The sequence below is a fragment of the Fusarium keratoplasticum genome, chromosome 8 (genome assembly GCF_025433545.1).
Source record: "Fusarium keratoplasticum isolate Fu6.1 chromosome 8, whole genome shotgun sequence".
Lineage (NCBI taxonomy): Eukaryota > Fungi > Ascomycota > Sordariomycetes > Hypocreales > Nectriaceae > Fusarium > Fusarium keratoplasticum.
Window position 1 is genome coordinate 596,642 of NC_070536.1, and position 20,977 is coordinate 617,618.

At 50.8% G+C, this 20,977-nt stretch overlaps 6 protein-coding genes across 6 annotated transcripts; 3 read left to right on the plus strand and 3 right to left on the minus strand.

Moving 5' to 3' along the window:
• Window positions 1-2,228: 2,228 nt before the first annotated feature.
• Window positions 2,229-5,654, plus strand: NCS57_01001000 (Ubiquitin carboxyl-terminal hydrolase; the record flags this gene model as incomplete). The annotated part of the gene is made up of 5 exons (XM_053059768.1): window positions 2,229-2,604; window positions 2,657-3,014; window positions 3,466-3,683; window positions 3,730-4,411; window positions 4,457-5,654. 5 exons carry the CDS (start codon window positions 2,229-2,231, stop codon window positions 5,652-5,654), a joined length of 2,832 nt encoding a protein of 943 aa, XP_052910162.1.
• A 1,511-nt stretch (window positions 5,655-7,165) lies between these two features.
• Window positions 7,166-8,437, minus strand: NCS57_01001100 (uncharacterized protein; the record flags this gene model as incomplete). Its single annotated transcript, XM_053059769.1, has 3 exons — window positions 7,166-7,396; window positions 7,598-8,115; window positions 8,164-8,437. The coding sequence occupies 3 exons, from the start codon at window positions 8,435-8,437 to the stop codon at window positions 7,166-7,168; spliced, it is 1,023 nt and encodes a 340-aa protein (XP_052910163.1).
• Window positions 8,438-9,563: 1,126 nt separating this feature from the next.
• Window positions 9,564-11,113, plus strand: NCS57_01001200 (uncharacterized protein; the record flags this gene model as incomplete). Its single annotated transcript, XM_053059770.1, has 3 exons — window positions 9,564-10,053; window positions 10,102-10,564; window positions 10,624-11,113. 3 exons carry the CDS (start codon window positions 9,564-9,566, stop codon window positions 11,111-11,113), a joined length of 1,443 nt encoding a protein of 480 aa, XP_052910164.1.
• Window positions 11,114-13,966: 2,853 nt separating this feature from the next.
• Window positions 13,967-15,719, plus strand: NCS57_01001300 (uncharacterized protein; the record flags this gene model as incomplete). Its single annotated transcript, XM_053059771.1, has 3 exons — window positions 13,967-14,052; window positions 14,118-14,127; window positions 14,208-15,719. 3 exons carry the CDS (start codon window positions 13,967-13,969, stop codon window positions 15,717-15,719), a joined length of 1,608 nt encoding a protein of 535 aa, XP_052910165.1.
• Window positions 15,720-15,840: 121 nt separating this feature from the next.
• On the minus strand, window positions 15,841-18,045 carry NCS57_01001400 (TSPc domain-containing protein; the record flags this gene model as incomplete). The annotated part of the gene is made up of 1 exon (XM_053059772.1): window positions 15,841-18,045. The coding sequence occupies one exon, from the start codon at window positions 18,043-18,045 to the stop codon at window positions 15,841-15,843; it is 2,205 nt and encodes a 734-aa protein (XP_052910166.1).
• A 980-nt stretch (window positions 18,046-19,025) lies between these two features.
• NCS57_01001500 (uncharacterized protein) lies at window positions 19,026-20,375 on the minus strand (the record flags this gene model as incomplete). Its single annotated transcript, XM_053059773.1, has 1 exon — window positions 19,026-20,375. The coding sequence occupies exon 1, from the start codon at window positions 20,328-20,330 to the stop codon at window positions 19,026-19,028; it is 1,305 nt and encodes a 434-aa protein (XP_052910167.1). The 5' UTR covers window positions 20,331-20,375.
• Window positions 20,376-20,977: the final 602 nt, after the last annotated feature.

Consider the following 20,977-nt stretch of genomic DNA (forward strand, 5'->3'; position numbering starts at 1 on the left):
ATCCACGGAAGCGGATACATGCATATTCTCGACGTTCTCTTGGGAAGACAAAGCCAAAAAAGGGAGAGTCAGTGACAGGAGAGGTGTGCCTGTCTCTGGCCAGCCCGGCGGTAATCATGACGCGAGCCAGAAAAGATCCGTGCGGACCGACAAGAGATGGGGGACCCAAAACCTCCATGGCATGAGATGGACAGGTACCCGCTAGGAAATAGGGAGAAGGGACCCGATGTTCAATCGTTCAAGGATGAGGTGCAGTAGCGGGCTTTCTCCCCCCTCTCTAGCGGCCAAGCCCAGTTGATTGACAATTGACAGCCTGGCCCGTGGCAGCCTGTGAATGGGCTATGAAATGCATGCAAATGCCATTCGACACTGTTTCCTCTGTGGTAGATTCCTCAATGAGATATGGCAGCCGAGTTGTGTCTCAGGACAATCTATCCACCCACCGCTTTTCCCCTCTTTCTACGGTCCAACAGTAGGTACAGAAACTCGACAACTGACAGGGGGCGTTTGACTTGCAGTCAAGAGGGTGGTACCCCTGAACTCTAGACCCGCCCCTTGAAAGGGAACCAAGAAAGAAAAAGCTGACGCAGGGACCAGGGGCTCAGACAGGACCGGACTATTCAAGTGCCACGAAGCAGAGATGACGACGGGATTTGCTTGGACGAGACTAGTTTGACCTGAAAGGACGCCAGAGTATGCTTTGCAGGTGCTGATCGATGGGAAGCCGTCAGTTGTCTGGATCCATCCCCCTCAAACGTCTAACGCCATCAAAACTGTTCGCTTTGGTCGCTAGAACGCTCAGGGACGACGAACGGGTCTCGGCCTCCGGGGTCTTGGTTCGCCGGTACGTGCGCGTGCGCCGTGCTACCTGACACTTGACTCCCACTTTGGCGAGCGAGGGGGTGTATTGAAACCCCCAGCGAGTCATGTCTCGAGTCCACGTGGAGGACATGGTGATGGGGATTCTCCCGTCTAGCGCGGATCCAACCTTGATGCCAAATTGGGGGGGGGGATCCGTGCCACTCTCCTGGGACGAACGGTAGGAGTTCTGTGTCTGTGATTTTTGTGGTTTTGCTATCTTCAAGTCTGTCAGGAGGGGGTATTTGCGTCTGTGTGTTAGTGTGGCAGATGTGAGCACCATTAGCGAGAAAGACTCGTCTCTGAGACATTGAGGAATCGACAAGCAGCTACCCGAGTCATTCTAACCTGGCTTGCGACGTGGTAATATCGCCTGCTACCGTCCTAACCAGGGCAAATTCCTCTATGGTTACCTCGTTACGAGAAAGCTAGCTAGCTAGGCTGGTCATCAACTTGCGGGAACGGCCCGTCCATTGTTTTGCCTTTGATGCCGGCAGCCGGGCGTGATTGTGTTTTTTGTTTGTGCTGTGTAGTACCGTGATACTCTTAACACGAGGAGTGCACCACAGTATTGGATAGATAGCAAAAAAGATTTGCACGTCACATCGTGAATAGCGATCTCAATCATGGGTGGAGGTACCCTCCCAATGATTGACGTCGGCGGTCGTCCGGAGGGCTGAAAGCGTCGGGGCCAGATTGCGACCCCCGTTAAAGAAAAGAGGATGAGATGAGATCGCGTCCAGGCACGTGCAGCCTGCGGAACCGGTATTGCGGGTTTTGTGCAAGACCCCGAGGCCATCAGGAAGAAACCGTTTGTGGGCTAGTGGATAGCTGAGCGGTTGGGGCTAGACATGGCAGCTGTAGATCAAAGGGACTAGCGAAACTTTGGGTGACAAGCGTGAGTCGAGAAAGATGGTTGGAGAGATGCGATTGGAGAAGCTAAAAGGGGAGGAAATGAGGTTGAGCTTGTGGTTGTTGGAGATGAATAATGGTGTTGAACAGGTTGGAACGGTTACCCTACAGCCTCGCAGAATCGAAAGATGCCAAGAAGAATACAGCCCTTGCAATGCTACCCTTTCCAATAACACCGTCACTTATGATACTACAGGTGTTAATGCTCGCAAAATGAAACGCCTTAAAAGTGCAGTTATAAACAATGAGGCGTGTTTTATCTTGATGATCCCCCGCTTGAGCCCTGAGCCACTCGCTGCAGGCAGTCGGTAGGCGACGTCATGGCAAACGACAATGCCCCGCGTTTGGCGGGGGCTAAGGATACCAAGTTTCAGCTTCACACTCAGCAACATCCAAGCTTCATCATCCAACAAACAGCTCGCGACAGATAGCTTCACACACACACACGCACGCCCACCATGTCTTCCACAACAGACCCCAACCCCTCCGACGCCCGCCCGGCCTTTATCCCCCTCGAGGCGAACCCCCAGCTCATGACGACGCTCATCCACAAGCTCGGCGTGTCGCCGGCCCTCGGGATGCACGACGTCTACTCCCTCACCGACCCGGACCTGCTGGCATTCATCCCGCGCCCCGCGCTGGCTCTGCTGCTCGTGTTCCCCGTCAGCGCCGCGTACGAGAGCCACCGCATGGCCGAGGATAGCTTGGTGGACGAGTACCGCGGCAAGGGTGATGCGGAGCCGGTGCTTTGGTGGCCGCAGACCATTCGGAATGCGTGTGGGCTTATGGGACTCTTGCACGCCGTGAGCAACGGAAACGCGCGAAACTTTATCGGTAAGATTATTCCTATGTGATTGTCTAGGCGTGCATGTCTAACGCATCGCAGAGGAGGGTTCCACGCTCGACACGCTCATCAAGAAGAGCATCCCCCTCGGCCCCGACGGCCGCGCCCGCGTCCTCGAACAAACCCCCGACCTCGCAACAGCCCACAAAGAAGCCGCCTCCCAAGGCGACACGCCCGCTCCCCCCGCCGAAGACGACGTCGAGCTGCACTACGTCTGCTTTGCCAAGGGATCCGACGGTGGACTCTGGGAGCTCGACGGACGACGCAAGGGACCGATCCGAAGGGGAGATCTGCTAGAGGATGAGGATGTGTTGAGTAGCAAGGGACTTAGTCTGGGGGCGTTGAAGTTTTTGGAGAGGGAGGGTGGTGATTTGAGGTTTAGTGCTGTTGCGCTTGCTGGGTCTGTTGATTAGATGGACGGAGTTGAGATACCCAAAATACAAGGATGTCCAGATAGCAGGATATGGTCTTCTGAGCTGTTGGATATATGTGTCCTTGCTGGGCCATCAGCTCTTCAATCTGCTGTAGCGATAGAGGCAAAGACCTATTGCCTGGACTGTGATCACTGCCCAGGGATAAACAAAAATAGTTAGTACTGCATCAATAGTAAAATGTCAAAGCCACACTCGTGTTAGAAGTTGTAAGCCATTCTGACAGGCTGGCGTCTTAGGCGCGTGAATAGTCGACGACAAGGCAGATTCTTGAAGCCACGTCTTGAGAGGCATTAGTAGCTCCCCCACTTTGTGAAGGCAGCGACTTTAATATTAACTGGCCACTACCCGTGCCGATTCTTCTTTCTTCACAATTGATCAATTCTGACAAAATGCGTAATTTACATGTTAATGTTGAAGTTGGACAACGCTGACTGTGTTAGGTATCGCTCGTTGGCTCTTGGGTAGAGGCCCCGAACACAGCGGCCTCATCATCGGCAATGATGCGTCTGGAAAGACGACGATGCTCTACAAGCTGAAGCTGGGAGAGATAGTCACGACAATTCCCACAATCGGCTTCAATGTAGAGACCCTCGAATATCCAGATGGCGGCAAAATTACTCTCTGGGACGTGGGAGGTGAGATTTGCCCGTTTCAGCTTGGATCGTATACTAACATTTGCAGGATGCGACAAGATCAGGCCTCTCATCCGACATTACATGCAGCCAGATCGTTTCCTCATCTTTATCCAGAGCTGTGGCGATCTAGATCCCGACAGGATCAAATTCTCTCTAGAGTATCTCCGCATGGGCTTGGCCATGATGGCTGAGCAAGGATGTCGACATATGTTTATCCTCTTCAACAAGCAAGACCTCCTCCCGCCTGACGAGAGAGACTCCATCGTCAAAGGTATAAGAGTCCAGATTGAGAAAGAGATTGCTCCTTACCTTGGGAATCACGACATCAGGATTTTGGATTATCCTGGTTTGTGCGCGACGTCTGGCGAGCAGCTTTATCCTGCCATGGAGGAAATTAGACAGACGATCCAGCAGATCAAGAAGCCCGCACAACCAGACACTAAGGCTCAAGTAGCAGAACTGGAGAAGGGACCGAGTGACACAGAACTAATTGAGCGCGTAAAAAAGGCCAATGCGGACGCTGTTGATGCCGAGAGCTTCTGGGCCTCATTCATGGACGGTAGTCTGAACTCGTGGGACCACTACACCCATCTGAGAGCTGGCTTCTTTGTGTTGCATGATTGCTTCGCTAGAGGATTTGGTCTTTTGGAGTGTGCCGATGAGTTTATGGCCCATCTCAATCGTCTGAGGCAGGGAAACCCAGAGCGATTCCGCAACACTGCGCACAAGTACGTATACCTTGCTCGACTGGGACTTACTTCTAACGTCAATAGGACCATGACTATCTTTTGGCTTCATCAGATTCAGATCGCGGCTGTCAACTACCAAGTCAACAATGGACGCGACAAGTTCCCGGATAGAGGTGAATATGCAGAGATCGCTCTCTCGGCGCCGTGGCTCATGAACTCTGGTCTTTGGAGGTCGTATTACTCTAATGATATGCTGTTCACGCCTGAAGCTCGAGAGAATTGGCATCTTCCGGATTTGCAGCCTCTTCCAACCCCCGCTCAAGCCAAGGTAGAGGAGGAACAACGGGATACTCAGCGCCCTGGGAATGATGTGGATAGACTCCCACGTTTTGCATTCTCGGTCGTGCAAAAGACGCTCACGTCTAAGCTCAGACGCGGAGGAGTCGTGAAGCAAGCACTAGAGGCTTTGCAGTCGTCTACAATCCGGCTTCGTGCCTCTGATCCGTCTGTGTCGCCATACTCGGAGACCCAGGCGTATTTCTGGATCCAGATTGTCCACGCGTATTTGCGATCCTTGGAAACTGAGCCATCCAAGGCGTCAAAGGGTACACAATTTGAGGGATCGGTCACGACGCTCACTTTCGAGGCATTCAAGGCTCTCTTTGACATTACTGGAGACGAGTGGCGCCAGTACTACTCGCCTTCTGTATGGCAAGGCATTCCCGCGAGGATGAGCTTTGTGAACCCCGACAAGAAAGCTCTCCCCAACGTCTTTGGCATGCCTTCCAAGGCAAAGATTGATCTCGCCCGGTCGCAGATGGTCAACGCCGTTAGTCGTCGCTTCACCAAACCTTCCGGTCTACCTCCACGCGAGGACCTTGACTTTTGGGCAGCAGTTCTTATTGATGAGGCAAGGCTCATACCTGAAGAGGAAGTCATCGTTGCGAACCATGCCAGCCTGTTACGCTTCCTTTACCAACGACTAAGCAGGGCATCTGAGGAAAAGAGCTCTACGGTCGCGGCGCGGACGGCACTGGAGCTTTCTTCAAGCATGGGCTCTACACAGAGCATGTTTTGGGTACAGCAGGTTCAACTCTGTCTTGCTAGTGGAAAGGTGGCGTCGACATTTGAAGAGTTTGTTACGGCGAATGCGCATCTGGCGTATGAGGATCTACCCTTGGTGTATTACTCGCCTCAGCTGTGGCAGAGCGCTGAGGTGAAGGAGGTTTACGTTCCGCCGGATCGTCATTCGCTTTCGAGTATTGTATCTAGTGGGAAATGAGTAAGTGAAGGAGGTTGACATGATGATTAATGAGGGTAGGAGTGGCCGTGTAATGTGAACAGTGTGAGTCGGGCGCAACGCGAGAGGCTGACAGGAGCTCATATTGGCACACTTTAGTGCATAGCCTGGCATAAGGATTGGAGAAATAATTAGAAGAGATCCAGAGAACTCCATTTTATCTTAGATCTCTTTCTAATATTAGTATTAAATACCTTTAGGAAGAGATACTGATAAGGAGTAACTAAATGTAGGTAGCTGGACGCCGCCTTCGATCTCATAATCTACGATCTCTGGCTCATCACGGAATGCTCGTTGTGCTTTCTCTGCGTCTTCCTCACCACTTTCCAACAGTAGCTTAATATCTTGGGCTTCTGGTAGAGCATTTCATGGTCGCTGATGATCGCCTATGGCTCTCTACCTCAATGACTATGCAACCGAACCGAAGGGCCACGAGATGCTGCTTGATTTTGTAAAATACTGTCCCGAAATGCTTCTTTGGTGCCCGTGGACGAGTACACGGCGCGTCTTAGCTACACCATCAAGCAGTGCAGTTAGGCGCGTGACAAGACTGCGTGTGCTCTCCATAGAAGTGCGTTAGGTTGGCGAAAAGTTTTGTTCTCTCATTCCGTTGTGCCACGATGCTGATGGGCTTGCAGGCTCCGTCTTGGCGGTATCTCTGTATGAATCGTGGCATCCATACGAATTGTAGCTTGAGCGTTGATAAGCTGCTGTGGTCCTGAGGGGTTGCTCCTAGAAGCTTGAGACCGGAATAGCCTCGTCTCCACCAGTCAAGCAGCGTCGGGCTCAGACAGATCATATTCCATACGTGGCCAGATGAGCTGGGTTCAATGAGGGAATCGAGCATCATGTGAGTGGTATGGCCTTGAGGGAGGCCGAGGTATTGGGCTAGGATTGGTCTTAATGACTTGATGAGGGCTCGATGGTAGGCCGAAGAGCAAGGAACGATGTGACAGACGTTGGGATGCGATGCCTCTGTCACAATGCAGACACGTTTATCCAACGCCAGGCAAAGATCTTTCTGGTTGTCGTTCCGAACCTTTATTGTCTCTGAGGCAACGCTGCTTCTGGAGGCTTTGTTTGAAACTTCCTCTGGGTTAAGATCTTTTATTGTTAGCTAAATGGTATCTATGCTGCAAAATGAAAGATTTACCCACAGTAATCTGTCAAGTCCACGAAGCTCTCTAAATATACTTTCACCTGATAGGGGTCGAGACGACATTGTTCGGCCGTTATCCGGTTGGATTCACCTGCCTTGATCGGCGTACTCTCGTCATTGTGTGATTCGATACTCTATATTGAACTGTGAGTAGTACTGGGGGGCGTTCGAATAGTTTATGTGTTAAAATTTGCTCTTGTAACGACTCTGGTAGAGCGTTTCTGTTTAGAAAGCAAGACAAGGGGCTGGCCCTGGTGGGAAGCAGAAGCAGGCAATGGACAACTAGTTAACAAAAGGTTCTTTTGGACTACGCCCTTATCCATATACACGTGGATTATGATCGTAAATACCTGCACACGGTCTCCCCCCACCTCGGTGCACCCTTGTAATCCCACATTTCCGGAACATTGCCTTGCCGGATGCCCTCGATGGCCTCTGCAAACTCGGGACCCTGACCCTGCGCCTTGACGTCGGTGACCTTGTACAAGTAGGTCTTGAAGCTGAAGAGGATGGCTTGAGTATTTGGGAAACGAGTTAGGGTTTGCAGCTCGGATCGTAGAAAAGTCTGAGGTCTGTTAGCAGGGGGTGTCTTGGAAAGCGAGTGTTGGGGAACTTGCATCTTCTATGTTTGGTTCACCCGGACCGTCATAGCTCTTTATTCGGTGGTTTGCTTCGCAGTCAAACAACTCGGGGTGAACTTGCACCGACCACTGTGAAATTGCTTTGTCAGTCTCTGAAAGAGTCGCCTGGGTGATTTGATACTCACGTTCTGTCGTTTGATCGGGCTGCCAACTTGCAACTTTGCAAAGAATCGTTCCATACTCGGCCCAATCTTTTCATATCCCGGAACAGGCTTGTGAATGTCCTTCAAGAGTAGCCCAAGCTTTTCTGCTGGATCGAAACTTGAAGGGAAACAACAGACGTAAGCAACGAGCCGGTAACTGTCAGAGTCTGGGACGAGCAGGAATAGCTCCTCTTCTACAGTCTCGCCGAGATTAAGAAGCGCAGATCGGATGTCCCGGGCCTTTGTGGGGAAGGATCTGTTCGTGACGAGATTCTTGAAGATGGTTCCGTCTTGGGAGAGCTGAAACATGGTTGGAAATCGGATAGGGAGATACTCCGTAAGAAAGTAGTCGTAAATCTCCAGTACAGCCTGTTCTCCCCCTGGCAGAAATCCACAGACTGTGTCTTCATGCTGCTTGAGAATCTCTCGGCGCTGGTTGACGCGATCGAGGTAGTCGTGGTCAATGGAGAGGAGTTCAGAGGGAGTATCACGCCTGATGCCTTTCCATGGAGTTAGTAGGCACGTGCATGATAGTATGAGATACTCACCCATCGAGATATTGTATTTGGGCTTGAAGCCTCGAAACTGGGGTGGTTTCTTTGTCCTCCAGTCAAAGTTTTCCAGGGGTGCAATGGGTGATGGCTTTTCATCTGGATATGGCAGATTTTGGGTTGACGCTGTTTGTTTTCGACGGCTCACACAAGTCTTGATGGCAAAATTCTCAGCATACTGAACGTGAAGACTTTCAAAGAATTTTGTTACCTTGGCGTAAATCAGGCAGATGGCGAGCAACATGCCCGCCGCGAGTATAGGAACTTGCATGGTGTCAGGGAGGGAGTGTACAAGAGACCACGGGCAACCTCGTTCTGATGAATTGAAAGGAATGCCTTCTCATTTTAGCTTTTAGGCGTGTGCAAGGCATTTATTTATCTGAGCCCGTCATCCACCTCGAAACCCTCCTCTGTTCACACTTGGTGGTTGTCTTGTACCGATACCGCTCCTGTGGAGTTTTCTCGCGGGGCCTGCTACTTTGGGCATAGCGTGTTGACTCAAGAACATCATCTCCATCACGGGCTTGTCTGGACCTTTGATATGCGTCTACAGATGTACAGTATTACGTATTTTGGTAAAATCTATGACAGGCTACTGGGAGTGAGTGGGTAGTTTCATTGTGAATCGTAGATGTCTTGCCGAGTTGCGGTAGTTGAGCTGGTCATATGGCAGCGTCGAAGAATATCTGTATGTTGAACTTGGTAGGGATTCTTTGTCATTACTTGACGGTAGAATGACAACTTAATCTCGGAATTCTCTGCAGCCTGGTGTCTCTTCACATCTCCTGGTCCGAGTCACAGATCACAAGTATGAGTAATTGTCAACATTCCCTCTATTTGTTAGGATTGCGTTAACAAGGCTCCAAAGTACCTGAGGATCCTCGCTTACATCAGTCTCCACAAACGCTATCTTTAAACCGGCCCGGGTCAAAGCCAAGAGCGCAGATAACCGGCCAAACAAACCATCATCATGTGGATTTATCTCAAGAAAACAAATCCCGAAATGCCAGACTCCTGATTTGCACAGACAAACAACATGTTCCCCTCGGCAGTCCTCGAAACGCCATGACTTCGCACAGAGGTGCAGATGATGGCCATCAGATGACTCCACGTTGCCCGAGCTAGGGCTGATATGGGAGGTGGGGGGAGAAAGTATGCACCTCTATCAGCTTTCTTTAGCTGTGGGCTAATCCGAGAAGAGAAGTCCTGGCGAGAAACTTTGTTCCTGTGTGGCTTGGGACAGTCTTCGCGAGAACGATACCGGGAACCCGGAATCTGGGATGGGTATAAGAGATAGCTAAGATGGCTGGTCTAGAGCATGAATAAAGTGTTAATAAACGAGTGCAAACGACTCTCTTTGTCCTTCTTGTGGATTGTCGCTGTCTGGGATTTTCATCATGTCTTTTGCTATACAACCACCCTTTCTCTCCTCGGGGGCTCTGTCTACAGTATGCTACGTCACTGCAGTGCTCTTTGCTCTCTACTTCATCCGAAGACGAAAAACTGCCAGAGAAGAGAAGAGTCTTAGCTTGGCGACGAGTCCAAAACGATCTAAAGGCGGGCAAGACTACACTGACGTGTTCCCACCATCACAACGCCCAGTTCTGAGCCGCATTAACTCACGATTCCCTTACGCCGATGGAAACACCGACACATCGAAGCTCTCGAGGATGATCCTCGGAATGAACGAAAACTACGCAACTGCAAGACCCGAGCGGTTCATATACAGCGGGTTCAGCGTTGGAGATGTCTTGAAGTTGGGCAACTTTCCTGACTACGCGGCCTTGTCAGAGGTCCCGTTGCCAAAGCCAGCTGAGGGTTTTGACATCAATACTGCCCAGCCTAGACCTTACAGGCCGCTGAGATGGCCGTACCACCAAACTATGTGTAAGAACCTCCCCTTGACTTGCATCAACATACTAACCTTGGCGATAGCGTTTCAGAAGATGGAGACAGATTACTGGATTGAGCTTGACAACACGTACCATCGATATATCCAGGAACGAAAGAATATCTTCGCTAATAACGGAAAGGATATTCTGAATGCGTTGCCTGGGTCCGAGTTGGCGTGTAAGGAGCTCATGGAAATGGTGGTACAATTTCTTTGCGCCCGGTATCCCCATTACTTTCTGCTAGAGGGTAACACCTTTGTCAACGACATTCTGGGCACCAAAGTCGACCTTTCAACGGTTGATCCCCTGCACGTTTTGTTGGAAAACGTCCCTGAAGACTTTGCTATTATGCTTCGAGACCCTGAGACTGGAAGATACCACTTCCGCGCTGGCGTCATCTGCGCATCAACTGGATGGAGTCTGGGAACGAAACTCGGTTTGGGCCTACCTGAGATCCATGAACCTGTCCCAGATTACAGGGAGAAGATGCAGCTTAGTATGGATCGGTGAGTACTTTCGTGAATGCGACCAAGAGGGAACACCCCATCTGATCTGACGCTTCCAGATTCTTCACAAAGATGCCAGTGTCAAAGCCCATCCAGAGAGGAGCATGGGGATTCGAGGTTGGCCAACATCTGTACATGCCTCCTGAAGACCCTGGCCTAAGCATCCGGGATTCCCAAGATCCGTCTCTTCGCCTTGAGGATCTATACTTTCGCGTCGACTGGCAGACGCTGCGCCGACTCCCGCTATCAGGCGCCATAGTGTTTAACTTCAAAGCCTTCTTCACCCCGGTGACTAGCTTGAAGGATGAACCATATGTTCCCTCATTGAGCCTCAAGGTTATCAGTGATAGCAAGGAGAACTTGGTACGGTATAAGAGCGTTTGGCATGTTGAACACATACTCAAGCCAGCCTTAGCCGAGTATGAGAGGTATCAGATTGAGAATGGAATCATGGAAAAGGATTGGCAGCATCAAACGCTGCCTGAGAGTCCATTCTTTCGGGGCTGGGAGGCAAAGTGGAAGCAGACGAACTTGAACTCGGACCGATGAGGTTTGCCCCAGTCGAAATAGTCCCCGTCATTGAATAGAACATATTGGACACATGGCCGGACCGCAGCGAGGATATAGGGTTGGTATCTCTTGGTGATGTTATACTCCATACATGAAGTCGAGTGGATTGCTGCCAAACGTACCCTTGACACTCCGTACATCGCTCGGAGATTGTAAATGAAATAAAGAGGTGGCTCAAAAGGCAATAAATGTGCCAATCCGTGCCTCATTCTCTCGAGCATACTGTATCCAGTTCATACCCGATTCATATTCCGAGCTCCCCCACAAAGTTGTGAGAAACTGCAGTGCGGTGTGGTTGCACCAGAGCCCCGTCACAGACAACGAGTCAAGAAACAGTCTCTCAATGATGGACTGTCTCAGCTTGTCTCCACGGCACTCAGTGCCAGCGATAAAGCATGGGAGGAACAGATCATGGGAAAATGTATGCACGTGTCCTGCTAGAACGGACTGCATTTCGCGTAGGAGGATGTCGATGGTGGATTTGACAAGTTCTTGGACTTTGTCAGCGGGCGCAAAGGCTTGGTAGCTGTAGATGATGGTGGCGTGGTAGTGTGCTCTGACGACAGCCTGGAAGCATTGTCGCATGTCCTGGTCCTCAGAGAGTGTATTGGCTCTGGCAGACACTTCAGTACAAGCGTTCTGAGCCCTTTGGAGCCATTCTTCCATATCAATGTCTGCCAGCTGTTGACCTTTTCGTCGAGCATGGTGACGTTGTCTCTCGACAGTTGTGATATCGTTAATCACTCCTGTAAAAGACCATATTCTGGTATCGCCGAAGGGCTCGGGTAATGACGTCGAGTCGTCGGTAAAGACGGAAATATTGCAAAGCGTGTCGAGATCAGCTACTTCTTTGAGTAGGAAGCTCTCGATGCCGTTTGGTGTTGTTCTGCGGCTCCGTAGGTTGCCAAAGTTGATGAGCGTTCGACAGGCACGCAGATGGAGTTTCCAGTCCCTTGATCCGGGGATAAAAGCCTCGGTGTAGCATAAAACCAACATTGCCGTGAGAATCTCGACAAAAGACTGGCTGGTTTGTGATTGTACTTGTACTGTTCCATGGGCTGGTTGTAACTCAAGTCGCATCTTTTGATTCAAGACCCGAAGACTTTCATTCCTGAGCCATGTCTGCATCTGAAGGAGTCGTGCCGTCTGATCGGCAGTCTCGGTCGATGTCGTATGTATATGAGCAGCTGCTAGACTGCTTATCGCAAGGCGGAGGCAAGTCGAGTTCTGGGCAAGAGGTAGAATCGTGTTCCGCCATGGACTGCCGGGGAGGTCGATCCAGGTCAGTCGAGGGATGACTCTGGTGCAGAAGTGGTTTAGGAGACTGTTGGAAAGTGTGACTGATGAGATGCTATGAACGAGATCAAGGTCATGAGATGGATGGGGAACGTCTGTAGATGTTTGTAAATCAAGGGTTGTTTCTGGTAATGAGGATGGAGTGTGTTGAGGTTGAGGACTGTTACAAGAGACCTCGGCCTCTACAGTTCTTCGTTTTGAGAGTTTGTGCTTCTTTGCCTTTCTGTTGTCTTTATACAGTACTGGAGTTGACTTTCCGGCAAACTTGCCTCTGCTTGCCACCCCTTGGTTCCATCTGAGCGGAACAGGATGATAACCAGGACAGTCCAGGTCTCGGCTGGCGCACTTGACACATGTCGGTAGGCTTCGATCGCACTTGATCCGTCGTTTGATGCAAAGCGGACAGTCTGCTCAGCCAAGTCAGAGTTTGTATTGACAACAGTAGTTTTGGCAGACTCGCCTTGAGTTGCTACTTGTCGGTTAGGACTAAGAGAGTCGAAACGGATGTTTCTCGCCGCCATGGCGGTAACTCGGTCGAATGGACAAGGGGAGCGCACTCAACAGGGTGTCTCGGATAATTCCGCCGAGTCCATCTACTTGTCTGCCTGGAAATCCTTCGTCTGCAGGTTCTCAGTGGTAGAGTCATGAGTTGTCAAAAAGAAGAGGGGCTCCAAGGGCGGCTAAACCCGATCTCGGCACCCACGTGACCCAGTTCACATGTCATGTCGATTGAGACAATATTTTTCACCCTGCAAATGTAACGAAACATTTACCAAGAGCCAATTACGGCATAAGAATCCCTCCGATCAACAGTTCAAACTGAATAGCGCTTATTTCCTCCAAAGTCATGATTAAATCTCGGAGGCTTGGCGGCCTCTTTAGGGTTGCTCGCGTGTTGGTGTTGGTCCATGTTGCACGGACGATGCATGTCAAACGACTCAGACGGTGAGGCAAAAGGACTCAGGGATCCAATATCTGAATAGGAGGTCAGTCGAAGTTTGACTTATTAGCTGAGTGAAAGCCTTGCCTTGAAGAAAGCTGCCTAGAGCCAAGCCTCTTGGCATTCCGAGATAGCCATGTTCTTCAAATGACGGAGCTGCATTTATGGTTTCAGCTCGATCTTGATTACGTCGTCCACCACGTACGCCGATCAAAAAGGGGATGTTTTCATTATTTAAACTGGCCGAGACATGAGACCCGTCGTGGAAAGGTCCAGACCACACAGCCACGCCAAAGACAAACGTCCCTGTCACAGGGCTGAAGCCAAGCACTGTCACTCAGCTGGATCCTTACCGGAAACGGCAAAGTATTCGTATTCTTTACGGTCCAGCCAATGGCGTCGCTCACACTCGGCAGACCCGCAATGTCTCCGGGATCATGTCCATGGCGCCCCCAAACCATTTAACCATCAAGACAGCGCCGCCAAGGGTATCGTGTGAATTTCCCGAATATTCTTTACGGCCGCTGCAAGTCTGGCCACGCGACAGGTGAACCTATTCCCTCTCCTTGATTGGGCCGCTCGTAGTTTTGTCCAAGATGGCTCCGCTTGAGCCTCAGCAACCACCACGCAAGAAGTGGACAAGGGCAAAGGCGCCGCGAGTGAGGACTGGCTGTAAGACTTGGTATGTCGTCATCATTTGACTTGTAGTGTGTTTGAGTGCCCATGTATGCTAACACCCCCTGGCAGCAAGTTAGTTGTGCAGATAAACTCCCCGTGGTACATCCCTGTGTACTGATCCCGCTCTATAGAATCCGACATTTGAAGTGTGACGAACAGAAGCCCGTATGTCAACGATGCCAGAAAGATAGACAGAAATGCGACGGCTACGAAGATCCAAAAGCTCCCGTCGTCAAGGCAAAGAAGCCGTTGAAGCTGGTGCAGTACCAGTCCAAGCCCAAGCTCCCAGACTGCCGGGCCCTCTCGGCACTGAGACCTGCCCTGTCGATCGAGAATCTCGGCTCCCCATCCGACGCCGCCCTCTTCTACCACGCCCGGGAGTGTACCATTATGGATTTCGACGTGCTCTCCGGGTCCCTGTTTTGGCGCAACTTTGTGCTACCACTCGCCCACACCGTTGAGCCAGTCAAGCACGCACTCTGCGCTCTTGGCGGAGCACATCGTCGGTTTGTGGCTGGCTATCAGGGAGACGCCACATCGTCGTCACTGGCGACCGAGTTTGAGTATGCCTCTATTCAGAAGTACAACCAGGCCATACTACACATGAAGCCTCTCATGGAGGACAACTCTGAGATGAACCTCCAGACTACTCTCATCTGCTGTGTCATCTTTATCTGCATTGAGAGTCTACACGGGCGCTACACAGAGTCGATACGACATCTCAAGGCTGGGTGCCAGTTGCTCAACTCTTTCCGTGCCGAGATGGAATTTGGAAATGTACCATCATCCCTGTTTCAGCCCACGAATGGGAAAGAGGTCGAATATAGCTTGTTTGACCTAGTAACCGAGATGTTCTACCGGCTTGGGCAGAATGTCGCCATCTATGTGGGAAGCGACACATTTCACGATCTCATCCTTCCTTTTCGCGCCGGCCACATGGGTGACCCCAAGACACCCTTTTCCGACCTCGTCGAAGCAGCCTTCTATTTGGAGCGCGTCGATGAGTTCTACGACAAGACTTATATCGAATTTGTGGCAGGCCCCCGACCAATCAGGCCTCTAGAGACCTCATGTATGGGCGTCACGGGGTGGGAGTTTGATTACCAGGCGGGAAAGGCCGCCCTCGATGCTTCGAGACGGGCATTTGCGGTATGGGATGCCCGCTACGAACTCACCAAGCGTGAAGAGAGGTACGCAGAGCCATCACCAGAGGAGAAGAGCGCCTTTGCGTCTCTTGACATGCACCAGGCCGTCTGGCAGGCGCTGGTCAAATTCGAGACGATCGAGCAGGTGATTCCGAAGGATGACGCTGAAAAGATCCTGAAGCGGGCAGAGGTGCTGGTTGAAATTGAAAACCGAAGACCGACTCCTGTATTTGCTTTCAACGGCTACTTGATACCGCTCCTCTCCCTCGTGTGCACGTATTGCGAGGATGTCGACACACAGTTTAGAGCGATATCCCTGCTACGCACCGTTCGTCGGAGAGAAGGAATCTGGGATAGCCAAGAGGTTGCAGGTATATACGAGACCATGGTCATTGCCAGAAAGCAAAATATGGTGTCGTGGGAGAACCTCCCTTGGGGGATACCGCAGTTGGCAGCAGAGCTGTCTTCCTTGAATCTATCTGACAGCTGTGGTTCTACTCCGTCGAGTACTGGCAGTTCTTGTTGAAAGGGAATTACAATGGAGTTTTAGGTAGCGAAAACTGAATAGGGTTAAATACATTTATGATGGATATAGTCACCGTATGAACACATTATCATGACACGTTCAGTCACTGTCCCCCCAAGTGTTATCTTTGAAGTTCTGCCATGATGGCAACGGCAAGCATCAGTCCAACCCAATCAGTCTTTATGCCAGCCGCTGCATTGGTTATGCCGCCATCCTCTTCTGTTTTGTTCTCTGCCCTTCCACCCGTCTCCTCGCTCTTGTAAACCCCCGTCTCGTTCCCTTTGCTCTTGTACTCGAGAGAACCAACACCGCCTGTAGACCCTACGACGCAGGTCCCAGCTCCCCAGATAGCCTCTTTGGCCGCCTTCCAGACCGTATGCGGGCGGTACACGTTTTCAACGGTGTAGTAGAGGCGGCAATCACTAGCCTGATATTGAAACTGGAGGGGTAAGTCGTCTTCCCCCTCCTGGTATGCGTTGCGGAAGTTGACGTTTCCTCCGTTGATGGAGATTGGGAATTGACCAGGATCTTGCGGAAGCACCTCCTTCAACCTTTTGATCTCCTCCTTTGACAGGAAATTAGTGCTTCCATCAGGCTTCACCGATTGGCCTAAAAACTCCAACACTTTGCTCGTCCATTGAGCGAGGCCCGAAAAAGACTGGGACTCTGCGCCACGAACACCTCCCATGAGTTGCATCGGTTTTCCGTTCGGGCGTCCACCGAAGGATACGGTACGGACGCCGCCAACATTCGTCATCAAGTTGACAAAGGTGGTGCAAGTGGAGGCACACACGCCGTCGCCGATGATGATGATATTCTCTGCTTTGAAAGGCTGCGTCATATTGATAGGTTGACCTCCATATCCTCGTATCGGAATGGCCCTAATCGAATTGGACGTATAGTTGTAGTTGGCGTAAAGCGAACTGACCTTCCCTCCCAGTTCTATATCGTCACTCAGAAACTCTTCTGCAGACTCAAAACCGGCTTCTTGGTCTGGTGTGACTTGTCCAGCGTACGCCAGGGGGGCATTCATCTGAGCAGCCTCCTTGCTGATGCCCCCAAACACCTTGACTACACCCTCGGATGCCTCGTGTCGCCGAAATCTGGTGGCTGAATAAGGTTGCTTCGATGGAAAGAATAGCTTGAATAGGTCAAAAGCCCTGTCGATCTGCCCGCCCGAATTCCCAGATACATCGATGATGAGTTTGGTGTGTCCTTTGGCCAAAGCAGTTGAAACGATCTCGCTTGCGGTCTCGGCAAACACTCGCGTTTGGTTGCCAGGCAAGCCACCCCCAGCAGTTGTGAAAGTAGTGATGAGCATCACTGTCGTATCGTCATCTAGGGCGTAGCCGCTGATCTGACTGTAAGGATCACGGATGAGAGGTTCAGGATACCCAGAAGGTCCCGACTGTTTTGGAGGTTGTATGTATGGCTTTGACTCGCCAGTATTCGTGGATCTGTACTTCAAAGATGGATATAGCTGTTTGTTGAGGCAGTAATCGTCAAAAACATCGCTTCCATCCCTTGCAGAAAAATATGATTTTTTGAGAATCGCAAGAGTATTTAGCGCAATACTTGAACCGTTCCGGAACTCGATAGTTGTGACATCGGTGCCGGGATACATACCGTCTCTGTCGATAAAGGCACCAGTCGGCGAGGTATTTCCCGTTGCTAGGCTGGGGAGAGAGTAAAAGACTCGGTTATACCGGGCATCGGGATCTCGGCTTTTTAAAGGACCTGCAATCTCTTCGAGGTACGCGTTGACTTGCTTGCCATTGATCGACACGATAGGAGAGACCTGAGCGACAGTGCTGTTGAGAAGCAGGGAATCTGACAGAGTGTACACATCAGGTGCCTGGATACCGTCCGTTGAGACAGACACTAATCCTGCGTCTTCCAAGCAAAAGTCGAATATCGAAAGTGTGCAAGGGAATATCGCCAGGTGACCATCGTTGGCGCTGCTGAGGAGGTTGGAAATGGCAGTATCAAACTCGTAGTGGCTCGCATAGTTCGTCCGACCAATCTTCTCCAGGCCACCCAAAATATCGGTAGCCGATGAAGTATATGTAGCCGGGGGATCTTTGAGTGCGTCGACTGTGGAGTGCCATTGGATGTGTTTGGTGATCTCCTGAATAAACTCGCTGGCAAGATCTGAGCGAAAGGGGATGGACAGGAGACATTCGTGGGCTAATTGAGCGGGGACTTTAACGATCGAACTCCCACTCTCGTCGGATATCTCGGTAACGAGTGCACACGGTTCAGGCGAGGAGGACGCCACCAGGAGTGGCCATCCTAGAGGCAGTATCAGCGCGAGCAAAGGCCGCATTATGAACGAACGAACGACCGCTGACAGCAGAATCGCAATCCAAGCGCTAAAGCCGACAACAAATAAGGATTTATTACGCACAGTGAACCCGCTCCCTTTAAAACATGGATCCTACCAACAGAAGAACTCTCCACTGAGGCGCCAGTTTTTCCACTCAACAGCTTCGCCACCACGTGTATCCCTCATCCCTCGCAAAATCAGTTCCTTGTCCAACGTGAAAAATCCTGATGTTTATCAGAGGCTGGGCTGTGGAGCAAGGAAGCGGTATTACGTGAGACCAGACCCGATTTGAACCACAAAGAACCCTCGTATCGGTGCCTCGCCTAAAAGTCGAGATGACATGCCAAGACAGTAGCCAAATCTGAGTATATCTTGCGCCGTCGAAACATTGTAACCTGATCATGGAATGGAACGGCGAGCGGGGGTGAACAAGGGGCTGAGGTTTGAGTGTCTCCACAGATACATCTACAAACATGACGGGACTTTGGCGTGATCGGTGCAGATAATGCAGAGGCAGGTATTCTGATAGGTTGGGTTAGATTCACGAAGCAAGGGTATGTGAGCACGCATCCGAGAGTTCCGATGGCAGTTCACGGTTGTGGAGAGAAACACCTCTTCCACTCATGGATCGCAACAAGCCTCAAACCTATAGTATATGTTCAAGTTGTCATAGTCAAATTCGCGACCAGTCAGAGACTATAATTAAGGTTCATTGACTCAATCTTTGCAAATCACAGTGGTTGTCTCAGCTCAGTTGACAAGCTGACCATAATGCCAAGGATCTCACTAGGTTACGCAGCTACTTGCTGACGGCATATGTACACTGGCACAGCCCATGCCAAGTGAGCTCGTCTCTATTCCCCGAACGGAATAAATGATGCGAAATGCCCCTAAAATAACCACGCACCACGATGAGGGACAGGTTGCCAAGGGATAAAGATAAGCCCTGTCTCTCGACAGCTCTCCAAGTTCAAGCAACCCTAATAATATTGAGCACGTGGCTTGAGAGGACCAGGATCCCTCAGCCATGCTTCGTGCTTCTTCCGAACGACATCCCACAGTCCGCCATCGAGCGCCTTTTCCGCGATCCAGTACTGACAAAGGTCTGCTGGAAGAAGAGGCCATGTCTCGATAGCCCCGTCGTAAGCCTTGACAAGGGGCGCTTGAAGCGTGAAATTCCGAATATTTAGTCGGTTTTTGGGGTCAAGCTTCTTCCATGAAGCAGCAAACCTTCTCAAATCAGCCTCTTTACCAATGCAATTTACTAACACCAAGGAAAGCTTCCGTGGGTATCGTCGTTTTCCGGGTAAGTACTCGAACCAGTGTCCCTTTATGTCCCATCCAGGCACCTGGTAGTAATGCGGAGTTGGCCCTGAAAGGACGACAGTTTCCAAGTGACGATGCTGAGCCATGGTGGCCCAAAGTTTCTCATCAACCTCCTGGCCGAAGAGACAAAGACGACGCAGCTTTGGCCAGCACGTGGACCAGACATTTTCTTCCATTTCAGGATCCAATGTGGCGTCGAGGAAAAGGTCATCATGGACGCTAACAAATTCCTCCAGGTTAACCAAGGCTTCGAAGCCTCGTCTTAGAATTCTGCGGACGCCTTTTTCGTCAGCAGGAGGATGGAGAGATCGTAGCGGCATGTCGATGATTAATGTCTTTAGTATCGGCGCTAGTGTGGCGAGAATCCCATGTGTAGTCCGAGCTGTCTCAAGGTCGTCGAGAGGTGATGGTGGATACCTAAAGATGAAGGAGCGGACAGAGGAGTCGTCTGAGCTATAACTGATTTCCGAGCTATCATCCGAATCGGCGGGATTCACGGGTCTGCTTAGGTTGGATCTGTGAATGGGTGGCTCTTGAGGCTCGGTCGCCTGAGGCTCTGCCTCCTCGACGGGGGCGCTTGGCACTTCAGGCTCGGTCTCTCCGTTGGAATCCTGGGGTTCAATTTTTTGAGGAAATGGGGCGAGGAATAGCCTGGCTTCATCACGCACTTTCCAGGGTTCCCTGCTAGGGTAGTAGAGCGGATTTGCCAGGAAACGCATGAAATCTAGAGCTCTTTGCTTTGAGTCTATGCAAAGACAATATCGCCAAAGAAGCTTTGATGCCGTGGGATATGTCGCCTTGCAAACTCTGGTAAACGCCAAAAGCCATTTCGTGATTGGATCAGAGGCTCGCAAGATGGCCTTGGAATCTTTTTGAATAGGGAGCTCAACGATCATGACAAGAATTTCTATCGGTAGCCGGACATGCCTAGGCCGTTCGACTATCTGATGAGGGTTCATCCTGGAGGTGTAAAGACGGCTGAGTGTTGAGATGGTGTCACTGTGCGGATATCAGTGTTAGTATTCGCTTCAGACGCGACAAGGACTGTCAATAATGAGTCAATGGTGCAAGATTTCTCGAATGAATGGGAATAGATCAGTGGGGATTGCTCTCAAGTCAAGGTCCAGATAAGACACCATGAATCCAGATGAATGACCGTGGCGGATCCCCCGGTGCAGATTGATGCTTGATAGACATACGTACCTATGCCAGTTGATACACTGATCCGGAAGAGTATGCGACTTGTGATGGAAGAGGCTGACCCTTGAAGCTCAAAAGTCGATAAGTGAGATGTGGAGGGAGAAGATTGAGTCGTCCTTCTGTTCGTGAGACGCGGCGCGTCACCTGAGGACGATGACTAAGCATTGGGAGACACCAAAAGTACAGCAGCACTCATGCGGCACATGAACAAGGGTACTGGCTGGTTTTTAGTTAGTGTGTTGGTATCCGTAGTAAAGGTGAAAAAACTAAAATTATTTGGATGAATTGTGCCCGGGAGGGTGTAGGGTGATGAGGTCGGTGGGATCCGAAGTTGCCCTTGCGTCTGGCCAAGGGGTAAACACATCTTGACGATCTTCTGACACTAACCTTCTTCTTTAATTTGACC